This window comes from Pithys albifrons, chromosome 11 (genome assembly GCF_047495875.1).
Source record: "Pithys albifrons albifrons isolate INPA30051 chromosome 11, PitAlb_v1, whole genome shotgun sequence".
In the NCBI taxonomy this organism is placed as follows: domain Eukaryota; kingdom Metazoa; phylum Chordata; class Aves; order Passeriformes; family Thamnophilidae; genus Pithys; species Pithys albifrons.
The window spans coordinates 14,779,415-14,800,066 of record NC_092468.1 but is presented as its reverse complement, the minus strand read 5'-3'; the positions used below and the strand labels follow the sequence as shown (position 1 = coordinate 14,800,066).

General features: G+C 44.3%; 1 protein-coding gene across 2 annotated transcripts in view; it reads right to left on the bottom strand.

Moving 5' to 3' along the window:
* The window catches only part of FGF12 (fibroblast growth factor 12), a 224,131-nt gene that overhangs the window by 120,938 nt on the left and 82,541 nt on the right, over positions 1-20,652 (bottom strand). Inside the window, exon 1 of one of the 2 annotated variants that reach the window (XM_071566435.1) lies at positions 19,817-19,904. The exons of the other annotated variant lie outside the window; for it this stretch is intronic. Within the exon in view, the coding sequence (XP_071422536.1) occupies positions 19,817-19,904 (88 nt within the window). Of the gene's footprint in view, positions 1-19,816; positions 19,905-20,652 lie in introns of those variants that run through there. 2 annotated transcript variants of the gene reach the window in all.

Genomic DNA, 20,652 nt, shown 5'->3' with positions numbered 1-20,652 from the left:
CGGATTGTATTTGTGTTGTGGACAGCTGCAGGTCGGGCTGGTGAGCACAAGTAACACTGTGACATATGGCAAGGAATGTTTTAAAGCCGTGGCTACTCCCACCCTGCTCAGAATCACATTGCAGGCGGGAGGTGTAGAGGCTGCTCCTGCACGGGCTAAGCGAGTTGTTGGCAGCGTTTGATTGCTCTGCCTCGCTGCGGGATTTTCTGCTTCACTGTGGAAATGTACCAGGAGACATTCAAGTTCAGTCTGGCTCTAAGAGGATATTCTTCAAAACTGGCTTGATGGGCTCCTTCTTCCTGACCATCACAGGAATTTACCACAAATATTTCCCATCTGCATCTCTGCTCCCCCTATTGTATGCACTTTAGTTCCCTACACCTATTATGTAGATATTTCACAATGTCAAAAAAAGGAAGAAAGAGCACAGAATGTTGCACAAGTGATTCATTCTGATACGCACATGAAGCACTTTAACAGGTATCACAAATTACATAAAATTTCTCTTTTCAATTCCTTGTTTCATTCCACATATATTACAGTACAGACAAAAACCAGCAAATAACTAAAAGATGGAAAACATGGGCTGATGTTGTGAGGCTGTGGATGACTCCAGGTGTAGCTCTCAGTCTGTATCGCTAATTTTCAAGTTTTCTGAGGGTTATCATTAAAGGAAAAGGCATAAAGATGCACCTAAACTAGGTTATAGTTTTAAAAAACTACCTAGCAGATTTGGATATGTATCTCTTGCTAGTTTCACAAATAAGTAGAAGTTGAAATCCAGTAAAGAAACAGTAACCACAAAGTTAAGAATATTTTATAGAAAAGAATCCATCCATGGTTTTCTGTCATGTGAAAATATCTGACATTCCCTTCAAGTGGTAGAAGCTGGGCACGTCAGGGGCTTGGCTGAAAATAGCTGGGTGCTCAAAATTTTTCTATTCTAGGGATGATCACATTAACTGAAAGAATACTAACTATAGTCCAAGACAGGAGTAATTCTGGTGCTTTTTATGGGGTATAAGTGTAACTGGAAAGTCCCATGGAGGATGAGTTGAGGTGGGATGTTACTGAACCAAACTGAAGGTGTATTTGAGCTATTGGTAGGCACATCTAACTATGATCTATTTATTCTGGATAACAAAAACAGTGGAAAAAAACCCAAAAGGCTTGAACTGCAGTTTAATTTACACCAGCACACTGGTTGCTCTGGGTATGTGCTTATGTGATGAACACATCAACACCGCTATTGCTGCTGGACCTAGGTAGATTAAAGCAAATTATGCAAATTATGTAAATCTCTGTTTTTCATACCCCCAGATTCACTGCAAACATCCTTAGGGTAGGGAAAAAAAATCTACTTCTACAAGAAAGATGGGGGAAGGTATGAGTCCAGTAATGGCTAATGTATACTCCAAGAGACAGCATCATTGTGAGATGTTACTTACAAAGGCGACCCACCCAAGGATGGGACAGAGGTGCCACAGAGCCCTAAACTGGAGGGGCTGGTTTGGTCTCAGGGACTAAGCCTCCAAGGAGGCTGTCACTGCTAACCCAAGGTCACTCAAAGCAGCTTAACACAAAAAGACCTAAACAGAGCTGCAACCACCACAACTGCCTTCACCCCTCTGACAGAGGGCAACAGCAAAGGCTTTCTTGTAAACATGAGGGACCAATACTCCCTCATGTGACAAATGTACCATCCTCTCCTAACAGGACTGCAGCAGTGCTCAGGTTCACGGGAGGCTCTACTCCACCACAGCACCATGCCAGGTCTCTATCTCTTCCCTCATTATCAGCACTTTAAGGGACTCCAAGGGGTTGCCAGGAGCTGTAGGTCTGACAAACATCCTGCTCCTAGGGCACTGACAAACCTATCCTCTGCTCTTGGCTGTCCTGCTGCAGGACAATGTTGTTTTCCTGCAAGGCTACCTGAAAATTTCCTTCCAGTCCCTGCAAAAGGCAAAAGCCTCCTTTGAACTGCTGTGTAGAGCAGGCCCATATGCCACCTGAGATATCTTTAGACCAAAGACTTCCCAGCTGCTACTGGATCAGAGTAACCCCCATCCAACTTCCCAGCAGCAAGGAGGAAACTTTGACCACAAAAGTGACCGAGTAATTGGAGCTCTGCATCACCTGCAAGCCATTAAACCTCTCCTGAACCACACAATGGATACCCTGGACTCCTGTCCTTCCAAAACATATCCCACCTCTACCTAAGCTGGAGAAGCATTTCTGCTAATCCTACCAGGCTTATAACACAGCTATTGAGAGCTCACTTCAGGCACTAAAGGCAGTGGGAACACATGAACTAATATATGGCATGCTCACCTGCCACTTCATGACAGAGTATGATCTGTAAAGCATCACTGTTTCTACATCCTCAAATATTCAGGCAGAGGATTTTTCCATCAGTAAAAATGCATCCATACTTTGCCCAAGATAACAAAGGATGTTTTCCCCCCACTTAACGTGTTGTGTTATGTTATCGGGGGGGAAAAAAAATGAACCCAAACCTAAATGTAGTCTTCTCCTGGCCCTCTACTCTGCTTCCTTCACTAGGGCAGCAGTTTCTAGACAACTTTTTGAATCTGTGGGAGGAAAGCCAGAAAGCATCCCCCATGCCCTGCAGACTGCTGGGCTCAAATTACTTAGTGGATTATCTCTTTATGATTAAAGGATTTTGGCTCATGTTCAGAGATGTTACAGTTCTTCCCATGAGGGGGTCATGTTTCCTAAGCTACACCAGCAATTGATGCAAGTCTAAATGCTAGAAGGAGAGGGACTAGCCAGTAATTTGGGTTTGGTTCAGTATACTCCTGTGAAAAGCTGCCAGGATGTGCTGAGTTTGGACATAGGTTGGGCACAAAACAAAGGAGAAGCAGACATGGACTTAGTGGTGCCTCATGGATGCATTTGTTGTAAGAAATAATTGATTCCAGCAAACTTGTAGAATCGTATAATATTTTGAGTTGGAAGGGACCCGTAGGGATCACCGAGTCAAGTCCTTGACCTTCAGGTAGAAGCAAGGGCAAAAGCACATACTTGTCCATCTGTTCCATCTTTTCTTAAACCAGCACCTCTTCTATATAAATATTTATCCTACAACTGTGGCTGCTCTAGAGGAATACAATAAAACACCATTTAATGAATGAATCCTAAACCAAAAATCAAACATACTGCACCTATCCAGCTTGCCAGTCGAACTTTCAAGCTCTCACTCACAAAACCTGGCAGAGATAGGACAGCTGCTTCAGGGGCTGCCCCTGTTACCCTTTCAGTCTTGTCACAACCCAGGGATTTTCTTTGCAAGGCACAGGGCATGTGGGCAGGAGGAAGAGGGCACTTATGCTCCAGAGCACCCATCTTCCTGGCTAACACTTTTCCAGCCCTAATGGGATGGGATTCATAGCACTGCCTTCCCTGAGCTTAAAAATAACTCAGATGAAGGTGGTTAGAAAGATTTATGCCTTTCAGCAAGTTCCTTGCTTCTTTCCAGCCCGTATACAAGCGATCTCCTGACACAGCACAGAAACATCTTTATTTTAGGAACAGTGTGTCGTCACCCTTTTCATAAGGGCCATCCTAAACCTGATCAGGTGCCTATGCTCCACCATTTGTCTCAAATGCCAGGCTGAATGTGCAGCCCCAGTGGCCAGAGAGCTGCTTGGTTCCCAGGTTGGTCTGATTCAATCCTCTCACTCCCCTGCATTTAACTTGACTGCTAATGCTTCAAAAGGTCACGTAGCTGCACTTGGACAGTCCTATATGAAGCCCCACAGCTTGTGAGCAGGTTTGGCTTACATAAATCCTCCAGAAACCTGGATGAACCAGTCTGCAGGGACAAGCCAGGAGTTGCTCTCTGCTTTCTTCTTTCTGCTCCTGTCCTTTACATGGCATCTTTCTTTGAAGCATGGCATTGCAGTGTCAGGGCACAACTGCCCAGAACATCACCCAGGAGTGCAGATGCCCTTCAGACCTCCCATGCCCAGGCTATGCTCACTCCTGCCAAGGCAATGGTGCTGCACAAGTGCTGTCTAGTGGGTACAGGAGGGGGCCATGAGTGCTTTTGCTATTTCCCTGCATGCACCAAGCTGCTTTGCTCTCCTGCAGAGCTGGTAGAATATGGATCCCCTTAGCAGGGATCTCCCTGGAAAAACCCACTGCCGGATGCTTGATATCAGTGGCAGAATGTTTATCCTGACTATCAGGAATGGACAAATATATGAATATAAAATCTCCACGACCCCCTACTCAGTGTAGGCCAGGGTCTTGCTGGGATAACTACATTGCAAGGGTAAGTGCAGAGACCTTCGTTTGCTTCTCTGTGTAGCCAAATGAAGATACTTGTGAAAGTCTCTGCCTAATGTTTTGCATTTGTAATCATTTTGCCCTTCCAGTGGGCAGGCACAGATCCCTTTAAGATTCAGGCAGTGTGCTGGTGAGCACTCTGAATCCACAAGAACTTGCATTTCCAATGGAAATTGAAAATGCCTGAGTCACCATTTTATCAGGTGCTGAATAAGAACAAGTTTATTTTTTCATGCCTATAATTATGTGTTTGGAAGGGGCTGGAGCAGCTCTCAGAATGAGGAGGGAAGATGCTCGAGTGAGCAGTGCCAATGGAGAGGGCCCTTGGTTGGACAGAGCAGGGGAAGAGCAGTGCTGGGGACAGCAGAAACTGGTGCTCCCTGGCAAAACACATTCTGCATGTTTCTTTCCAAAGTTCTTCCTCACAGCACAATAAACATTTGTGCTCTGGGAAGCATCAGAAAGACCAGGCAGGAAAAAAACAAAACTTTTGTTTGACTTGGGGGACTTTTTGGAAAGGATACTATATTCTTGTAACTAAATCAGCCCCAACCCAGGCCAGGAATGAGCAAGGGCAAATAAGAACCAGCTTCCCCATTTAAAATACATTAACATCACAGCATTTGCTATCTGGCAGATAGGCAGAGGTTGACATATTTAACATCTCATCCTCAGAATGTGTTTCTTCTCAACACGGAGAGAGAGCACAGAAGAAAAGAAGAAAATACACCACTGATATCATTCTTGACATATGACTATATCTGGGTGTTTGTTCTTGGCAGTTCAGTGCTTGCCACATTGCACGACCCCTCCATCAGGCAGCTGTCGATACAGGGAAAATTGAATTTACTCTTAATGAAAGACCACAGCCAATAAGCAATCAGGCAGTGTCTGTTCTCCATGCCATCATTAATGAGCCAGGGGATATTTGTCTTCTGCAGCACTGCCACAACTCTCCCACCTCTGCAACTATAGGTCTGAGTCACATCCCAACCCAGAAGGTGCACCTCATCTTTAGATATGACTTAGTTGTATCTCGGGATGGAGAAAATTTCAGGAACAATGAGTGTGATGTGATTTTCATCAGGAGAGGGGCAGTACCCTATTGCTTCCAACCCTATATGGGTAGCTGCTAACAGGGGCAATTCTACCCATTTCTCTCCCTGCCTCCTGCTAAATCTTTCCTGCTGTTTTGCTCACAACAGCAGCAGTGCTTGTCTGACCATCTGATGACTCAGGCAAGGCTGATTTGATTAAAAATTATTCATTTTTAAAATACCAATAGTAAGAATAATAGGTTAGTTTCCTGCTCTGCCTTATATCCCAGCTCTAACATCAGCATAGGGAGAAAAGAAGTGTATGATGGGAGCACAAGCTTGTCCCTTTCTCCTACTTGACAGTGAAGCCACTGAAGAACTGTGGCACTGATACCATGCTCCAACAAAAACAACTCTATGTCAGCACAAAGATGCCTTGAGGTGACGTGCCCTTGAATCACTAATCTGAACCAGGTTTCTCAACCTCCCTGAAGAGAATACTCTAGACACTCATCTATCTTACCTTTTAATTCATCATGTTTAAAACAAAACAAAATGAAACAATCCCACCTTGTCATCAATAAATGTCCCCTGCGAGCTCAGGTCTCCTCAGGAGGGAGTAAGAGACTTGACAGATGAGAGCTGTAATCCTTTGTGCATGGCTGGAAACTGCCTAAATATTGCTATGGCCATTTAAGAATCTATAGAGATGCCAGTGGGATCTGACTCTCTAAATTGCAAGATCAACAACTTAGATGAAAGAACCTCTCTTACTTTGTGTCAAGTGGAGTTGAAAGGAAGCAGAAGGGAATAATCATCCTCAGGCTTTTAACAAACACCTGAAAGTGGAGAGGCAAGAGATGGAAGGAGATCAATAAACATATTACCGAATTAAACTTCCATGGATAATATTTAGACACCATAGAAGTTGGCACCTTAAGGAGAAGAGAGAGAAAACAGATCAGAAAAAGAGAAATCTCCAACAGTCTGTTCTCAGATGGCCATTTTCAGTGGCAATCACACTAATTGCACACACAAATTAGGCAAACAATCATGAATGTATTTTTCAAAATCAAGCCTCATTTGTGTGACTCTCACAAGAGTTTCCAATCAACAGTTTTCAATTGCAAATACAGAACAGTGTAGTCATCAAAAAGCAAAAGGACGAAGAGTGTACTGAACACGAAAGGGAAACAATCTCTTCCCTCTCTTTCCCGTATTTCTGTAACCAATTCTTTCTGAACAATTAAAAGAACATAAAAGTGCTTCCGCTTAATGAGTTTTTCTCATCTTAAAACATAGAGATAAAAAAGTAAATGCACAATACAGTGTATCAAGTAACTTCAAAGGAGCTACTATCAAAGTATGAACATGACTATCAATCATCAGACATCCTGACTGCTATTGATATTCTTTATGGAAATGTAAGTAATCCTTTCAAAGAATAATTTACAATTTCATCATTAAAATCACTTAGACGTTATAAGTTACCTAGGCTGAGCAATGAAAATACAGTCTGCTTTCCTTCCCTGAATAAGCACAGTTTTAGCAAATCACTTAAGCACGGGCTTAAAATTAACTAGCTGATTGAGGTCACAACCCACTTTGCCTATGCATTAGCACACTGCTGCAGGTAACGTAGAGAGGATAAGCAAGCCCCAAACAACAGTGAAAATAGCCTTTTTTCTCCAAAATCTACTTCTTGAGATATCACCATTAACATTTAGTGTGCAGAAGGTGTTAACTCTGAGCCGTTCAAAATCAGTGCTGTTGCTGATTCAGTGTTAGAAACCTTCAATGAGCAAGGCTCTCTTTGGAAGGATGGAAGGACAAGACACTTGTTATCCATCACTGAGCTATCCCAGCTGCTGGCTGGCACTTGCTAACCCTTCAGGTCTTGGCTTACATGTCACACTTAACCCTTAGAAAGCAATTGTCTTCATTTGTTTCTCTTAACAGGAAGCCAATATATTCTCCCTGGCAAGCTGCACTCCTACTGAACCTTAAATACTTTTACATGAGAAATTTATAATGCATGTGCTTTTAACGGGAGCTTATTGAATGGCTGGGAGTCTCAAATGCCTCTTAAAGCATAAATGAAGAATTTCAACTGTACTCTAAAATTCTCATGGTGTATCTTCTGTTAAATATCTAAAATCTTAACCCCTTCCCCCGTCCCAGTGTACAGACAGAGTAACATTAAACAGCTTTGCAACTTAAAGTCCTTCAGTGGTTCATACAAGTCCTGGGTTAGTCCCACAGACACTCTACAAAGAAGGCAGGATTGTCTCCAATGTATGGACAGGCATCAAGGCAGAGGGAGGTGTAGTGGTGCCCAGGATGGAGTTACATGCAGGTACCCACAGCCTAAACATCAGAGTGAGCAACTGTCCCTGGCTTACCCTACACTCAGTGGAGATCTTGTCAATACAATCAGTGAGGTTTAAGCTGCAGCTTCTCTTACTACACAGATATGTACCACACAGATGTGTCCAGAAGTTGGACTTTGATGATCCTTCCAACTCAGGACATTCTATGAAAGGAGCTCAGTTGTACCCTGGGTATTCTGGTTCCTCTCCTCTGGCTTTGAGGGGCAGCATCTCCCATCAGAGTGGAAGTGGCTCCCCCACTCTTGCTCTGGTCCATGAGCAGCCAACTGCCACCACAGCTCGTCAGGCAGAATAGAGCTCAAAGCATCCAAAAGGTGAAACTGTGTTTCAAGGTGATCCCTCATGCTTCATCACACACAGAGTTTTCGGCATGGCCATCCTTATCTCCTGACGTGACTAAATGGCTAACTGAGGCTCTGTCCATGCACAGCTTCAGATACCACTTTAATCACAGGCTTGTAAATACTGACAGCTACAGAACTCATCATCTGGCCACAACAGCCTATTCACCAGCCTGCTTTCCTTTTTGCACTCCACATGTCAACTACTGTCACTCCAGCTGAATTGACCCCTATGTTTTTGAGCCCCTGAGTGCAAAGAAAAGCAATGCCTTGCTTAAGGCAAGTGCATGCTGTTGTGCTTTGCTCATTGCAATAAGCACTTACTAGAACTAGGAATGATTTAGAGAGATGCAACAAAGATCAATGATTCTTCAGACTGAAGAGAGACATCTTAGCAGGAGTATACTTGAGGTCCATGCAATGACAAGGAGCATGAGAGGAGGACAAGGACTGTTATTCACTACTTTGTTCAGTATGGGAATGCATCAACCCAAGCTAGCAGGAACCAAGTTCAAAACAAAGGAAAAGAGGGGCTTCTTCACATGACCAGCCTGAGGAAACCCTTTCCACAGGACACTATGACGCTAAAAATGTACCTGAACTCAAGGGGAGTCTGGTCAATTACATAGAAGAGAAATTCACTGAGAATTTCTAAGTATATCGTGCCATGTCTGAATCAGAAAATTTTCTAAGCTGAAAACAACTAGCATCTGGGAGAGCATTTGGGGGACACCTTTTTCTGCTTGTTTAATGTGGATGGAGAAAGACTACTAGTCTAGTCAGACACTTTATTCCACTCCAGATAATTTGCTTGCATATTTTTCTATTAATTGACACTGCCTCCACATTTGTTTTCATTGGTGACTTTTTTCATAGAGATGTTGGATTTTTTTGTTTTGTTCTTTTTTTTGGCCAAATAATGCTCTCCCAGCTACATTAAACCCAGTGAAGATCTGTTTCTGTAACACACAACCACTGTGGATAAACTGGAGAGGAAGTAGGGAGTAAGACACACTGGCTATTAGTATCAAGGCCTAAAGATAGATTATAAAAGTACTAAAACAGAAGACTGTCCTTTGGCAGTTAGTGGGGCAACATGCGCTCACTGAGTGACAAGCACATCTTTCCTCTAACGTTTAATCCCAGCAGCATTTTACCAGCCCAATGAACAACATTTCCATAAATAATAGACATGTGATGCCTTTCTCTCCTCCCCAACACTGTGCTGTCTTCCCCTTCTACAGACTGAGAGCAATGAAGCAGCAGGGAAAAGCTAGTGAGTTTGAGACTTGCACTGAATCTGGAGCTCATCCAAGTGAGCAGGGGGACAGGAGAGAAAGATGGCTTCAGGCTGAATGAGTAGGATTTACCCAGTCCTTCCTCCCTGCCCTGAGTCAGACCCCTCCCTGTCTTTCCAGCACACTTCAGGGCTCTGCATTTCTCTCTCTGCACACTGCCAGTCCCTTGTCAAAACAGGACTTTCTTATTAAAACCTTCTTCTTCAGGGACATGTAGCTCATACGTTATGAGCTCTCCCCACTGTGCAGACACAGTCTTATGCCAGTACAGCCCCTACCTAGCACAGTCCCCAGGAGGCACCTGAGACTATTCTGCAAAGCAGTGTGCCTGTCTGGATCTTTCTGACAGTTTGGGTGTGGGAGTTTTTTCCCATTGCTAACAAAGAAAAGCCTCTGGTTTGGGTATTTTTACATTTAGCAGACTGTAATTTAGAAACTGTGTTTCCTGACCTTCTCTGGGAGATTGGGGCATTCCTTGCTAAGGTGACAGCTTCCCTTGCCAGACAGCATGTTAGACAGAGAAGTATTGACCCAAAGGGCATGAGCTGTGGATGAGTAGGAGAGAAGCTCTCATGGGAGTGCTCTCAGCAAGACCCACCACTTGCCAGAAACACCAAATAAGTGAAAAATTTATTCACTAAAGTGTTTCCTCAGAAAAGAACATTCTCCCATTTAACTGTCCTCCTTCTTCATGCTTCACATATCATCTGAAGAAATTTGATTGTTCTAACTCACCTTTTCTAACTTCAAAAACAAAGCCCGAAACCAACCCTAAAATACAGTCAGAACACCTTCTTGGACAAAGTGCTGTGAATGAGCTGCAGGGCAGAAACAGATCTCCAGCAGGATGTTGTAAGATGTGTGTCAGCCGTTTACCAGGTGAGGTGGAGCAGGAAAGGTGCATTTCATTGCTGAGCAGCCTGAAAGCATCTGGAAGCATGCTTTGTATTCCCAGAACTGCATCTTCAGGTTAAGGGTGAGCACCGTAAAGGAGTCTTCATAGAAACTCCAGCAAATGCAGAAACAGAGGAAAAAACAAAGCAGGTTTCTTTGCTTATCTATAAAAGTTAAATTACAGTTATTAGAGAGGAACACCCAAGCACAGCCATAGGACATAAGGCCATATGTGAATATTTATATACATATTCATCTGATCAACCAACCAAATATTTACAAAGATGATACCCTGCTTGCAGTGAAATCAGCCTTTCAAAAGCAACACCCAAGAGTCCCTCCAGCCTCACCAATACACCACCCAGGATACTCCTATGCTATTGTAAACTCAAGAAGCAGAGAAGCAGAGGGCCTGGGCACCAGAGACGAGAGCAAGGAGACCACTGTGCACTGGGACATAGGAAAGTGTCCCAGTGTGTCCGAGTCTGCTTGAACTTCACTGCTGCAATTCCACATAGGGTCAGATGTACTTACCACCATCATAAAAAAACAACCACGGAAGAGGATGAACAATGGCAAGAGTAAGTCACAGGAACTCAGAAAAGCAGTGGCAGCACATTGGCTGCCAAGTCCCACCAGCGGTAGAATCATTGTTATTTTTCTTGGTTTGGTATTCTTGTCACATTTGTGATAAAAGAGGCCATCCAGACCTTTAGACGGAATTTGCAGCATGGAAGACTTTGCAATAAGTTTCCAGCAGTCATTTGTAAACGCATGAACATTACAGAGAGGCTTGAGTATTGTCACCATGGGAATGTCACAGAAACTTTTGATCCTTATACTTTTCCAGTTTGAATGCTCTGTTTAAGTATGTCCAGCTACACCACAAGCCCTATAATGAAGACTGCTAAGGCCTGTTCCTCCCTCCTGGCATACTTTGGGTCCTCCCAACAGACTTCTTCATCCTGAAAATCACTAAGGCAGAGCAGGGAGCACCATCTTGGATAGTTATTTTCCACAAAGAAAGCACAGCATGTTTAGCTGTTTCTTTTAAGCAACACTTAAAATTTTTAAGCAACACTGCAAGTTCCCCTTTCTCCATCTCCCTTCCTCAGTGGTCTCAGCTCCTTATTCCACTTTCATGCTCATGTAGGCCTCCCACACTGTCCATGTCTTTTCCACTCACTGTATGTCCAAGTTATGCATTTAAATCACTACTCTATGCTTCTATATGCCTACACACACACATCTTCCTACTTCTGGATCTTTCCCCTGAAGGACCCAGCATGTCCTCTGCATCCTGCCCACAGTCCCTGCAGGTTCACTTGCACAGTCCATGGCACATCTAAGAAGTCTAGTTGAGAAGACAACCTGAAGGGCTAAAAGTTGGGACCAAATTGATTAAGTTTGTCCCAATCTCAGCACAGAGCAGGGGCTCTTAATGTTCTCTAAACACCTTGTCCTATCTCCCAGAGGACCAGCAACCCCAGCAAGTGGGCATCAAGTCTAAGACCATCTGGATCAGGCCAGTGTGTTCCTCAGATGAAAGTCTCCTTAACTACAGCAAAGGGATGCCCCACGTGGTCCCATGAACAGCTGCGGCTTCATAAAAAAACTCGCTGAGAAACTAACACAACAAACAGAAGAACACAGAGCACAAACTCCCCATGAGCCCTGCCAGGGCCAAGCAATAACTTCAGTCAAGTCACTTCATCTCACTGTACTTACTGTTGCCCCTTGGCAGCACAAAGCAAGCTGAATAGGACTGAGCAGCTCAGTCACAAGTGAGTTTTCAAGTGAAGAAATGGCTGCAAATGCAGATTCAAAGCAGGAAAAGAACATTAATAAGGAAAAAATTATTTCACAGTGTTTATTCAACAGATTTTTTCCCCATTCTTTCCTCTTATCTGGAATTAACAAAATTATGAGAGAATAAATACAATTCCAGAGATAATCCAGGATTTGGATCCTGGAAGCATTCAGTACCAACTTCTGGAAAACAAAACAATGACAATGACTCACGCTGGGCCTGGGGGTGGTTCCATTTAGCAGCAGCTTCCATGCTCCCAGCTGAGATTGGCTTTGCTGGGTTGTTTTCACAGATCCCCAGGACTGCAATTTAGCACATGCAAATCGGCCCAGCAGCCAATCACAGCCACCATGTTAGAAAGGCATAAACATGCCATTTAGAAAAATGCTTTGCCATACAAAACATGATTACCTCCTTCCATGCCATTTCAGGCTACGGAAAGAAACACTATTTTTATTATTAAACATTCCACTTCTCTTTTCCTCCAAGAGGAAGAACAATCTATTTGAAGGCCTTTGAAGCAAGCATCTATTCACACAATTGAAAGCTTTGTGTACTACCATTGGCCCTAGGGAGGCTATTATCCCCCTGTACTCAGCACTGGTGAGGCCGCACCTTGATTCCTGTGTTCAGTTTTGGGCCCCTCACTTCAAGGAAGATATTGAGGTGGGAGCTGGAGAAGAGTCTAGAGAACAAGTCCTGTGAGAAGCAGCTGAGGGAGCTGCATTTGTTTAACCTGGAGAAAAGGAGGCTTGAGTGAGACCTTATTGCTCTCTACAAGTACTTGATAGAAGGTTGTAACAAAGTTGAGGTTCAGTCTCTTCTCTGAAGTAAATTGGCAGGACAAGAGAAAATGGCAGCTTTAAATTGTATTTGAGGAGAAAATTCTTCACCAAAAGGGTTGTCAAGCACTGGAACAGGCTGCCCAGGGAAGTGGTGGAGTCACCATCCTTGAGGTTTAAAAGACATGCAGATATGGCACTTAGGGACTTTAGTGGTGACATGGCAGTTCTGGGTTAACAGTTGTTCTCGATAATCTTAGATCCAACCTAAACAATTCTATAATTCGATAAGAAATGTAATCAAGCTTTTAGACCATGCTGACCTTCTGATGATGCATGTACCACCTCGCCTAAAAAGCTACAATTAGCATCAGTTTGGTAAAAAATTAAACAGGTTCCTTCTGGAAAACAGCAGAAAGGCCCGTGGGAAGACAAGTGGCTTGTGTTCAAAACCAAATTCAGTAAGCCAGAAGTATATAATTCTCACAACAAAGCAAGAGAATTTAAATTTCTTTATTGAACAGGGCTTTTCATCTGGGAACTGATGGCTCTGAATACCTCCAGAGGAATCTGCTAGGAACAGAAAACAAACCTACTGTCAGTGATCTGTGGGACAGGGAAAACAAGAAGAGTTTTAGGAATGATACCATGCCACTCATCTAAAACAATGGTTCTGGTAAGTATTCAAGCATTTGATCATCTTAAATCGGACTAGGTGCATGCACAGAGTTAAATGTCAACTTCGATGGTTCACTGAACTGAGACCTATCTCCGGAAACACTCCTTGGTCTTTGAGTGAACATGACCTAACAATAGTCACACAGCTTTTAAGTCAAAAGCATCAGCTCTGAAAGTCATCAGCTTTAAATACCTGCCTAAGAACCCAGATTCTTTTGTTGTTCTTCAGCTAGAAAAACAATAACACAGAAGACAGTATTGTATACACACAGTTATCCAGGAAAACCAAGGGAAAGGATGAAAAATTATTTAATTACATTGTTAGTTAACATTTCCCACTAAAACTTACAGTTTATAATGTGTCACAGCCTTAGGTGGTGTTTAAACTAAGAAAAACTCTTGCTCTTTCCTTGGTTGAGTTTGGGAAGTGAAGAAAATTAAGCTTTATTCCTTCATAAACCCATGTAAACCTCCAGGTGATAAGTGTCATAAACTAGCCAACCTCTTCTTCAGAGTCTTGTTTATCATCCTCATTACAGATACCTAAGAAAATTCAAATTACTTCTATTTTGCTTGATTTTTTTTCATTCATAAAAAGTAAAATATTTCCAAATATGGCTCAATATCAGTGATGCTCTGGTAGAATCCAGACAAGTTTCAATAATCAGAAGACTGGATGAAGATGTAGCAATTACAGATGCCCAGCTCTGCAACCTCGGACATCTGGTTGACACCTACACATTGCTAAATCACTTAACACCCAGGGAGTCCCTGAAACTGCATTTACTTTTGAAAATTAATGAAATACTTTACTACAAACTGAACAATTAAGTTCTACGTGATATCAAAGACTTTCCTTTGCATAACTACACTGAACTGGCTGCAAGCACTTAAAGTGACATACATATAACACAGTTCATTATCATTTGTATCTCTAGAATTCTGTATGATAGAAACCAAGGAACTTTACCAAATAAAAACTCTAAAAAAATTCATCATTTCTAGCTCAGCCAGACCAGCTTTTTTTTTTTTTTTTTTTTTTTTTCCAAATAGGCACAAGTACTATGGGATTCCAGGAGAGAATTAGCCAATGTCTACATGAGAGGGTTACTCTGGAATAAAGGAAAGTATGGATTTAAAATGCTCTAGCTATTCTTGAATAATACCCTAGAGGAGTGCTCCTATTATAATAAAAAAGATTTTTTCAAAGTTTTGTTAAATTCATTTCCCAGATGAATTAAACTAAATCTGACAAAAGTTTTCTCTCCACTAGCATATGTTGTTTCAACAATAGGCATTATCCCAGAACAACACAGGTACCTACTTTCCACTGATCAGGAAGTTACTTTTCCAAGAAGCACAAAACAGGAAGAGGGAGCCTGAGCAAAACAAGTGCAGAACACTGACATGCTCTGAACGGTGGCAGGGAATGGCAGGCAAGAGACCTGGTGCAGCAAGGAAAATGTGCTGATGACCCGCAGTCAGATACCATTGCTTCTCAGCCACCATTGCTTCTCAGCCTGGTGACCCCCTCCCAGCTCCAGTCCAGCAGCGCTAAGCTGCCTTTCCCATCTCCCACCAGCAATGCACATACCACACTCTGAACTGTCAGAGATCAGACAGGCTTTCTGTGCTCCCTATACTCAGCAGGAATTGCAGGTTTTACTATCTGTCACTTACACACACAGAGCTATTGCTTCCAGTAATTTGAAGTTGACTGTGTGGTATTTGCTGTACGCTGTAACTTGCTGTCTACTTGAATAAACAGCACTGTTTATTCAAGAACTAGTGTATGTAAATAAAGTGTAGATGAATGCAAAGAAAACTGCACAAGCAAACCCAGGAATGCCTGTTTTGCTTATAAACCAAATGCTATTCTTGAATATGCAATCGTACTTCCTATGTGAGTGATTCCATTTGCACCTGCAGATGAGATGTTTTGCATGCACAGACACTTACAGACATGTTATGACCGTGCCCCAAACAGTCTCAGGACAAATGCAAATATGGGTATTGACAGCAACAGACTGGCTAATGGCAGAGCCACAATCTGACCTTGCTTACCTAGACAGAATGCTTATTTCTATTGTCCCAAATATCAAAATTAGTGTTGTGATGCCTGGAGAAATATGCAGACCTACTGTGCCACACATCATTTTAATTTCCCATAGAGCCAGCATCAATCAGCATATTTCCAGGAACACCTCCAAATTTTACCAGTGTGAGACTCCCATGGAAGCCAAGTTCAGGATTTACTTTCAATATAAGCTTAATTTCTACTGAAGGCATCAATTTGCAAAATAGGAGTTTGAACTGAGATGCACTCTTACAAATGTTTGAGAATAGATCAGTCTCTGGACACAACCAGACCTCTACTACTAAATTAAAGCTGAAAATGCATTGCTGCTGAATGTTGTTGATGTGAGAGATATCTGTGTTTTTAGCAATGATGCATCCCACAGGAGAGTCTGTATAGGAGCCAAGGGCAGGACAGGCATGAGACAGAACCACTCACACAGCCAAATAAGAAATTTTTAAAGAGGCAGGCTGGAACACTCACTAGAAGAAATCTCCATGCTACTATTATGTAGTCTGTGGATATAGGGCTATTTATATCAAAGGCGCTGCAAACTAGGTACAGGTCACCAAAATTATTTTTTTACAACTCTATTCCCCGTTACAACAACAATACAATCACAATTCAGTGGTTACCTCAAACTTAAAAATGTAACTATCTGTTTCAGATATCAACATTGACTAGGAAACCAAAAGAAAAAAAAAATCTGGACTGGCAAACCACAATTCCCAAGCAAAGGGAGAAAAGTGTTAGCAGAGAAAATAAATTAAAGAAAAAACACTTAACAAAATTAACTGTGATTGCATCATCAAGAAGGCAAATATCTCTGCCCATGCAATAGAATCAGTCAGTTCACAAACTCTGAAACTGAGATAACAAGTGAAGTACCTGAAAGACGATACAGAATGTTGCTGTGCTAAAAAACTTGTAGAGAAATTCGCAAAGGACTAGGATAAATCTCTTGTTCTGTATTGCTATGAATTACTTGCACTTTTGTGGTGGCTTGGAGACCCATTAAGCCCCACTTTGCAAGGTGCTGTTCAAACAACCAAAACACCCTGCCCCTGCCCATACTGAGACAAGCTCTGCAGACCTCAGAAGTAGAGCATGAAAAACAACAGGGTAGGGTTAGCTAAGATTAAACAGGTAAGAGGTCTTTGCATAACAATAACAAAAATCTTGCTAATAATTCTGCTAGCATCACAACAAACCTGCACGGTACTACACAAGTAACTTCAATATTTCACTGTTCTTCTTTGAAGTATCATGTTTTTTCCACAATCAGGAGTGGTCTAGGGCTCTGAGTCAGCACAACACACAAGCACAAATCTGATTTTAAACATATGCTTATATCCTTATGACTAGTTTGCATTGAAGTAGCTCTGAGAAGGGTAAGGGCTTGGTCAGTCTATCAGAATAACTCTTCAGATCAGAGGATCAAAAGCATATAAGTAGCTCACAGCACTCTATGCCACTGCTGTTGTAGTCCACATTTCTGCAATTCTTCCACTCTTGTAATTTATAATCCCTTTGTTTGTTTGTATCTGTGACTGGCATGCTGGGCATGGCACTACACGTTCAAGGTTGTTGCCAGAGTGTACACTTATCACCTGAGGCATGCTCACCTTTTGAAGAAGCAGCAAGGAGATTTCTCCTCCAGGTAGCCCAGGCCTACACTGACCCATTTATAGGTGGAAGCTTTCATTTTTATTGCATCTTTTCAAAAACATAAAATCCAACCTTAATGGAAAATGAAAAAAACTACAGCCAAGAAGAGGGAATGTATTTTAGTAACCCAATTCAAAGCAACAGATCAACTCTAGAGTGCTCATGCTTATGGTGTCATGGGGTTAGTACCTGGAAAACAAGGTCAGTTGGAGATAACAAGAGGTGATTCCCATGGACTGCCTCCTTGTAGCACAACACCATGAAATACAAAGACTACACAAGGTTCAGTATCATTCTGTCAGAGTGGGAGAGATAAGGAAAGAGTCAGGCAACACACATACATCAAGCACAGGAACCGTCTGTAAAGCCCAACCAGCTCATCAGGGCAACTATTAGTATGTTATCATCGACTTCTAGTTCACTGAAGTTACAGCCTAGCATACCCCATGGCCTAAGAACCACCCCATTTTTACCAGTAGGTTATTGTTCTCTTTACTGTTACAGGTTTCCAAATGACACAAAACAAACGTTCACATGCAGTACTACAAAGAAAACTCCATTATAGTTTTTCACTGAAAAAAAGAGTAACGTGTGTAATGCTTCAAAGTGCAGCCACAATTAATTCTATTTATTTATCATATTGTTCTTCAAAACAGGGCAGAACATACTTTGAAGGGAGCCAAGCCTACTCTCCCAAAGATTTTCACCATGTCCCCTGATGCCATGAGCTATCACAGAAAACAACTTGTATAAACAAGTGTCATGGGAGGGAAGAGGCTACTGAGGCATAAATTGGTGGCTATAACCACTAACAAACAACCTTTCCTTAGCAAGGCCATAAGGGAATCCACACTACCTCAGCAACTGTGTTCCCCCAAGAAAAGCTTTTCTCTTCAAGAGACAACACCAAGCAATTTACACAGGAAGCATAGAAAGTTTTCTCTTCCAGAATAAAGATCTCACAAAAGGAAACACCACAAGCATTAGCAAAGAGTACCTTGAAAGCATCCGGTGCCCAAACAATACGATGGTCATGATTCAATAAGAAGATTTACTAAAAAGCCAAGTAGGTACTGAAACCCAGCAAAGCTCTTATCTGTAGGGTTAGCGCTGTAGCTTCTACAGATCTTAATGTATGTATGTATGGCCAAACTTCACGAACGAAGATTTGAGAAGGGCTCTCCCCACGTGGGGGTGTGTCCTTCGAGCCTGCGCAGTGGATTTTTTAGGTGAGGCACAGCGTGGGCAGAACTGGCCCCACCGTTTAAGTCCCAAGGTCCATCTGCCACGGCCGAGCGAGCTTGGACGGTGACAGTGAAGTCCTCAGGACTGTCTACAGCATCCGGTACTAGCCAGGGCTGACCCTGCTGAGCATCCGAGATCTGACGGGATCGGATGGCAGGGAGGCATTTAACTGCCCAGTACGGTCTCCACTGAGACTTGAACTCATGACCTTGTGATCAGAGTCCAGAGTGCTCACCATTACACCACGGGACCGCCCCACAGATCTTAATAATAATAGGTTATTAACCACATTAATAAAGTGTTTCTTTCCATAGGCATTTATGCAGTGTTATAGAGAGGGAAAGACAGATTCATGAAAGAAACACATGTAGCACAGAAGAAATTGTAGAAGAACCACCTAAAATGCTTCATCAAGATTACCCTAAAACTCAGTTAGTGTCAGACCAAACCAAGGCACTCATGCACTTATTCCCTTCTTCAAAAAGTACTCAGGGACAGCTGATGATCAGAAATATTATTCAGACATTCACGCCACTGCATTCCCCATCCTAGTGCAGTACTCTGCCCAACAGGCTAGATGTCAAGAGAGGTGCTGGGAGTCTCCTGACCCCCCATCAGGAGCAGCCAGGGACTTCTCTTTGCTTCTAGGAACATCCCCATCAGAAATACATTCAACACCCTCCACCAGAAAATCGTGATGTTACTTCTGTCAGAAACACAAGGTACAGAGAGTTCTTACAGTGGGCTCAACCCAAGAGTTGTGTGAAGCCATTAGCACTCTGAGGAAGGTTACCCCTATACTGACTGGGTGGTAACAGGCTGCGGTTGGGGGTTCCAGGTGGGTTGGGAGTTACGAGGGTCCCATATGAGGAAGGAGGACCTGAATGGGCTGCAGGTGAAATGGGGAACACTAATGAGGGTCACGTGTGCAGAAGGAGTGTGTGTAGGAACAAAGAACCTATGTAGGAGTTCTGTTTGGGTGGGGGCTGCAGGCGGAATTAAGCACAGGGTAAGGTGGAGGCCTCGGCGTGGATGGGGGCCGGGTTGAGAACGGTGCTACGGGTGGGGAAGCTGGCAGCGGAGGGAACCCGGGTGTGGGGAATGCCGAGTTAACGGGGACTCGGTATCGGGGATGCCCGGTGGGGTCAGCACCGCGGACAGCGCCCGGCCCAACCCGGCCACCTGTGCGCGGCGCCGGCGAGGCGGGGGCGGAGGGAGGCGAGGAAACGGGGCCAGCCCGGGCCGGGAGACGAGGACGGCGGGGACAAGGACGCGCGCTCCCCACCTGGGCTGTGGCTGGATCTCAGGCGCCTTCCACAAAGACACTGCAGCATATGCGAGCCTTTCTCCAGGAGAAGCCCGAGAATCCTCATGGATTTCACTTTGTGGCGCCCTCCCGCTCCTCGAAAAAAGGGACCGGCCCCGGAGCGCCGGCTCTCAGCGGCGGGGCGCTGGACCCCCTTGTCGCCAAACTTCCCGGCCCATCGCCGCGGCCCCGCCGCGCACGAGGGAGGGTGAGGGGCCCCGCCGCCACTTCCCAAGACTTCTCCGCCGGCGGAGGGCCGGCTTTGCCGGGAAGCAGGGCGGGCTGGCTGGAAGGACGTCAAGCCCTAGAAACACGAGCGGACGGCTCCCAGCCCTGCCCCCTGCCGGCACAGCCCCCGCCGGGTTGGGGAGCCGCCGCCGGGACCCCCCCGCTGCCGGCGGGCTCGGCCGCTCCGCTCCGCCGATGCTCCCCGCGCCCGGCCCGGTCCCGCCGCCCCGCACGGCTCCCCGCGCTGAAGTTCTCCGAGTCCCGACGGGGAGGGAGGGACGGAGGGAGGAGACGGCCCCGCCGTCCGCCCCGTTCTCGGGGCCGCTGTCCGGGGCCAGTCAGGGTCGGTGCCCGCGGGTGTCCCCAGCGACAGACAGAAGGCACCATGTGCGGGGGCACCGAACACGGCCCTGCCGGGGCTCCCGGCCGGCAGAAACCACGGGACCGGCAACGTGGGCGGGAAGAAGACACACCTCTTGTCTTAAATCACCCGAGGATGTGGGTGCTCGGAACTGGGGTGTTCTTTTATGAACACGCTGTAAACGAGGGAGCCTCCGTATTTCCACCTACAGACCGCAAACCATTAG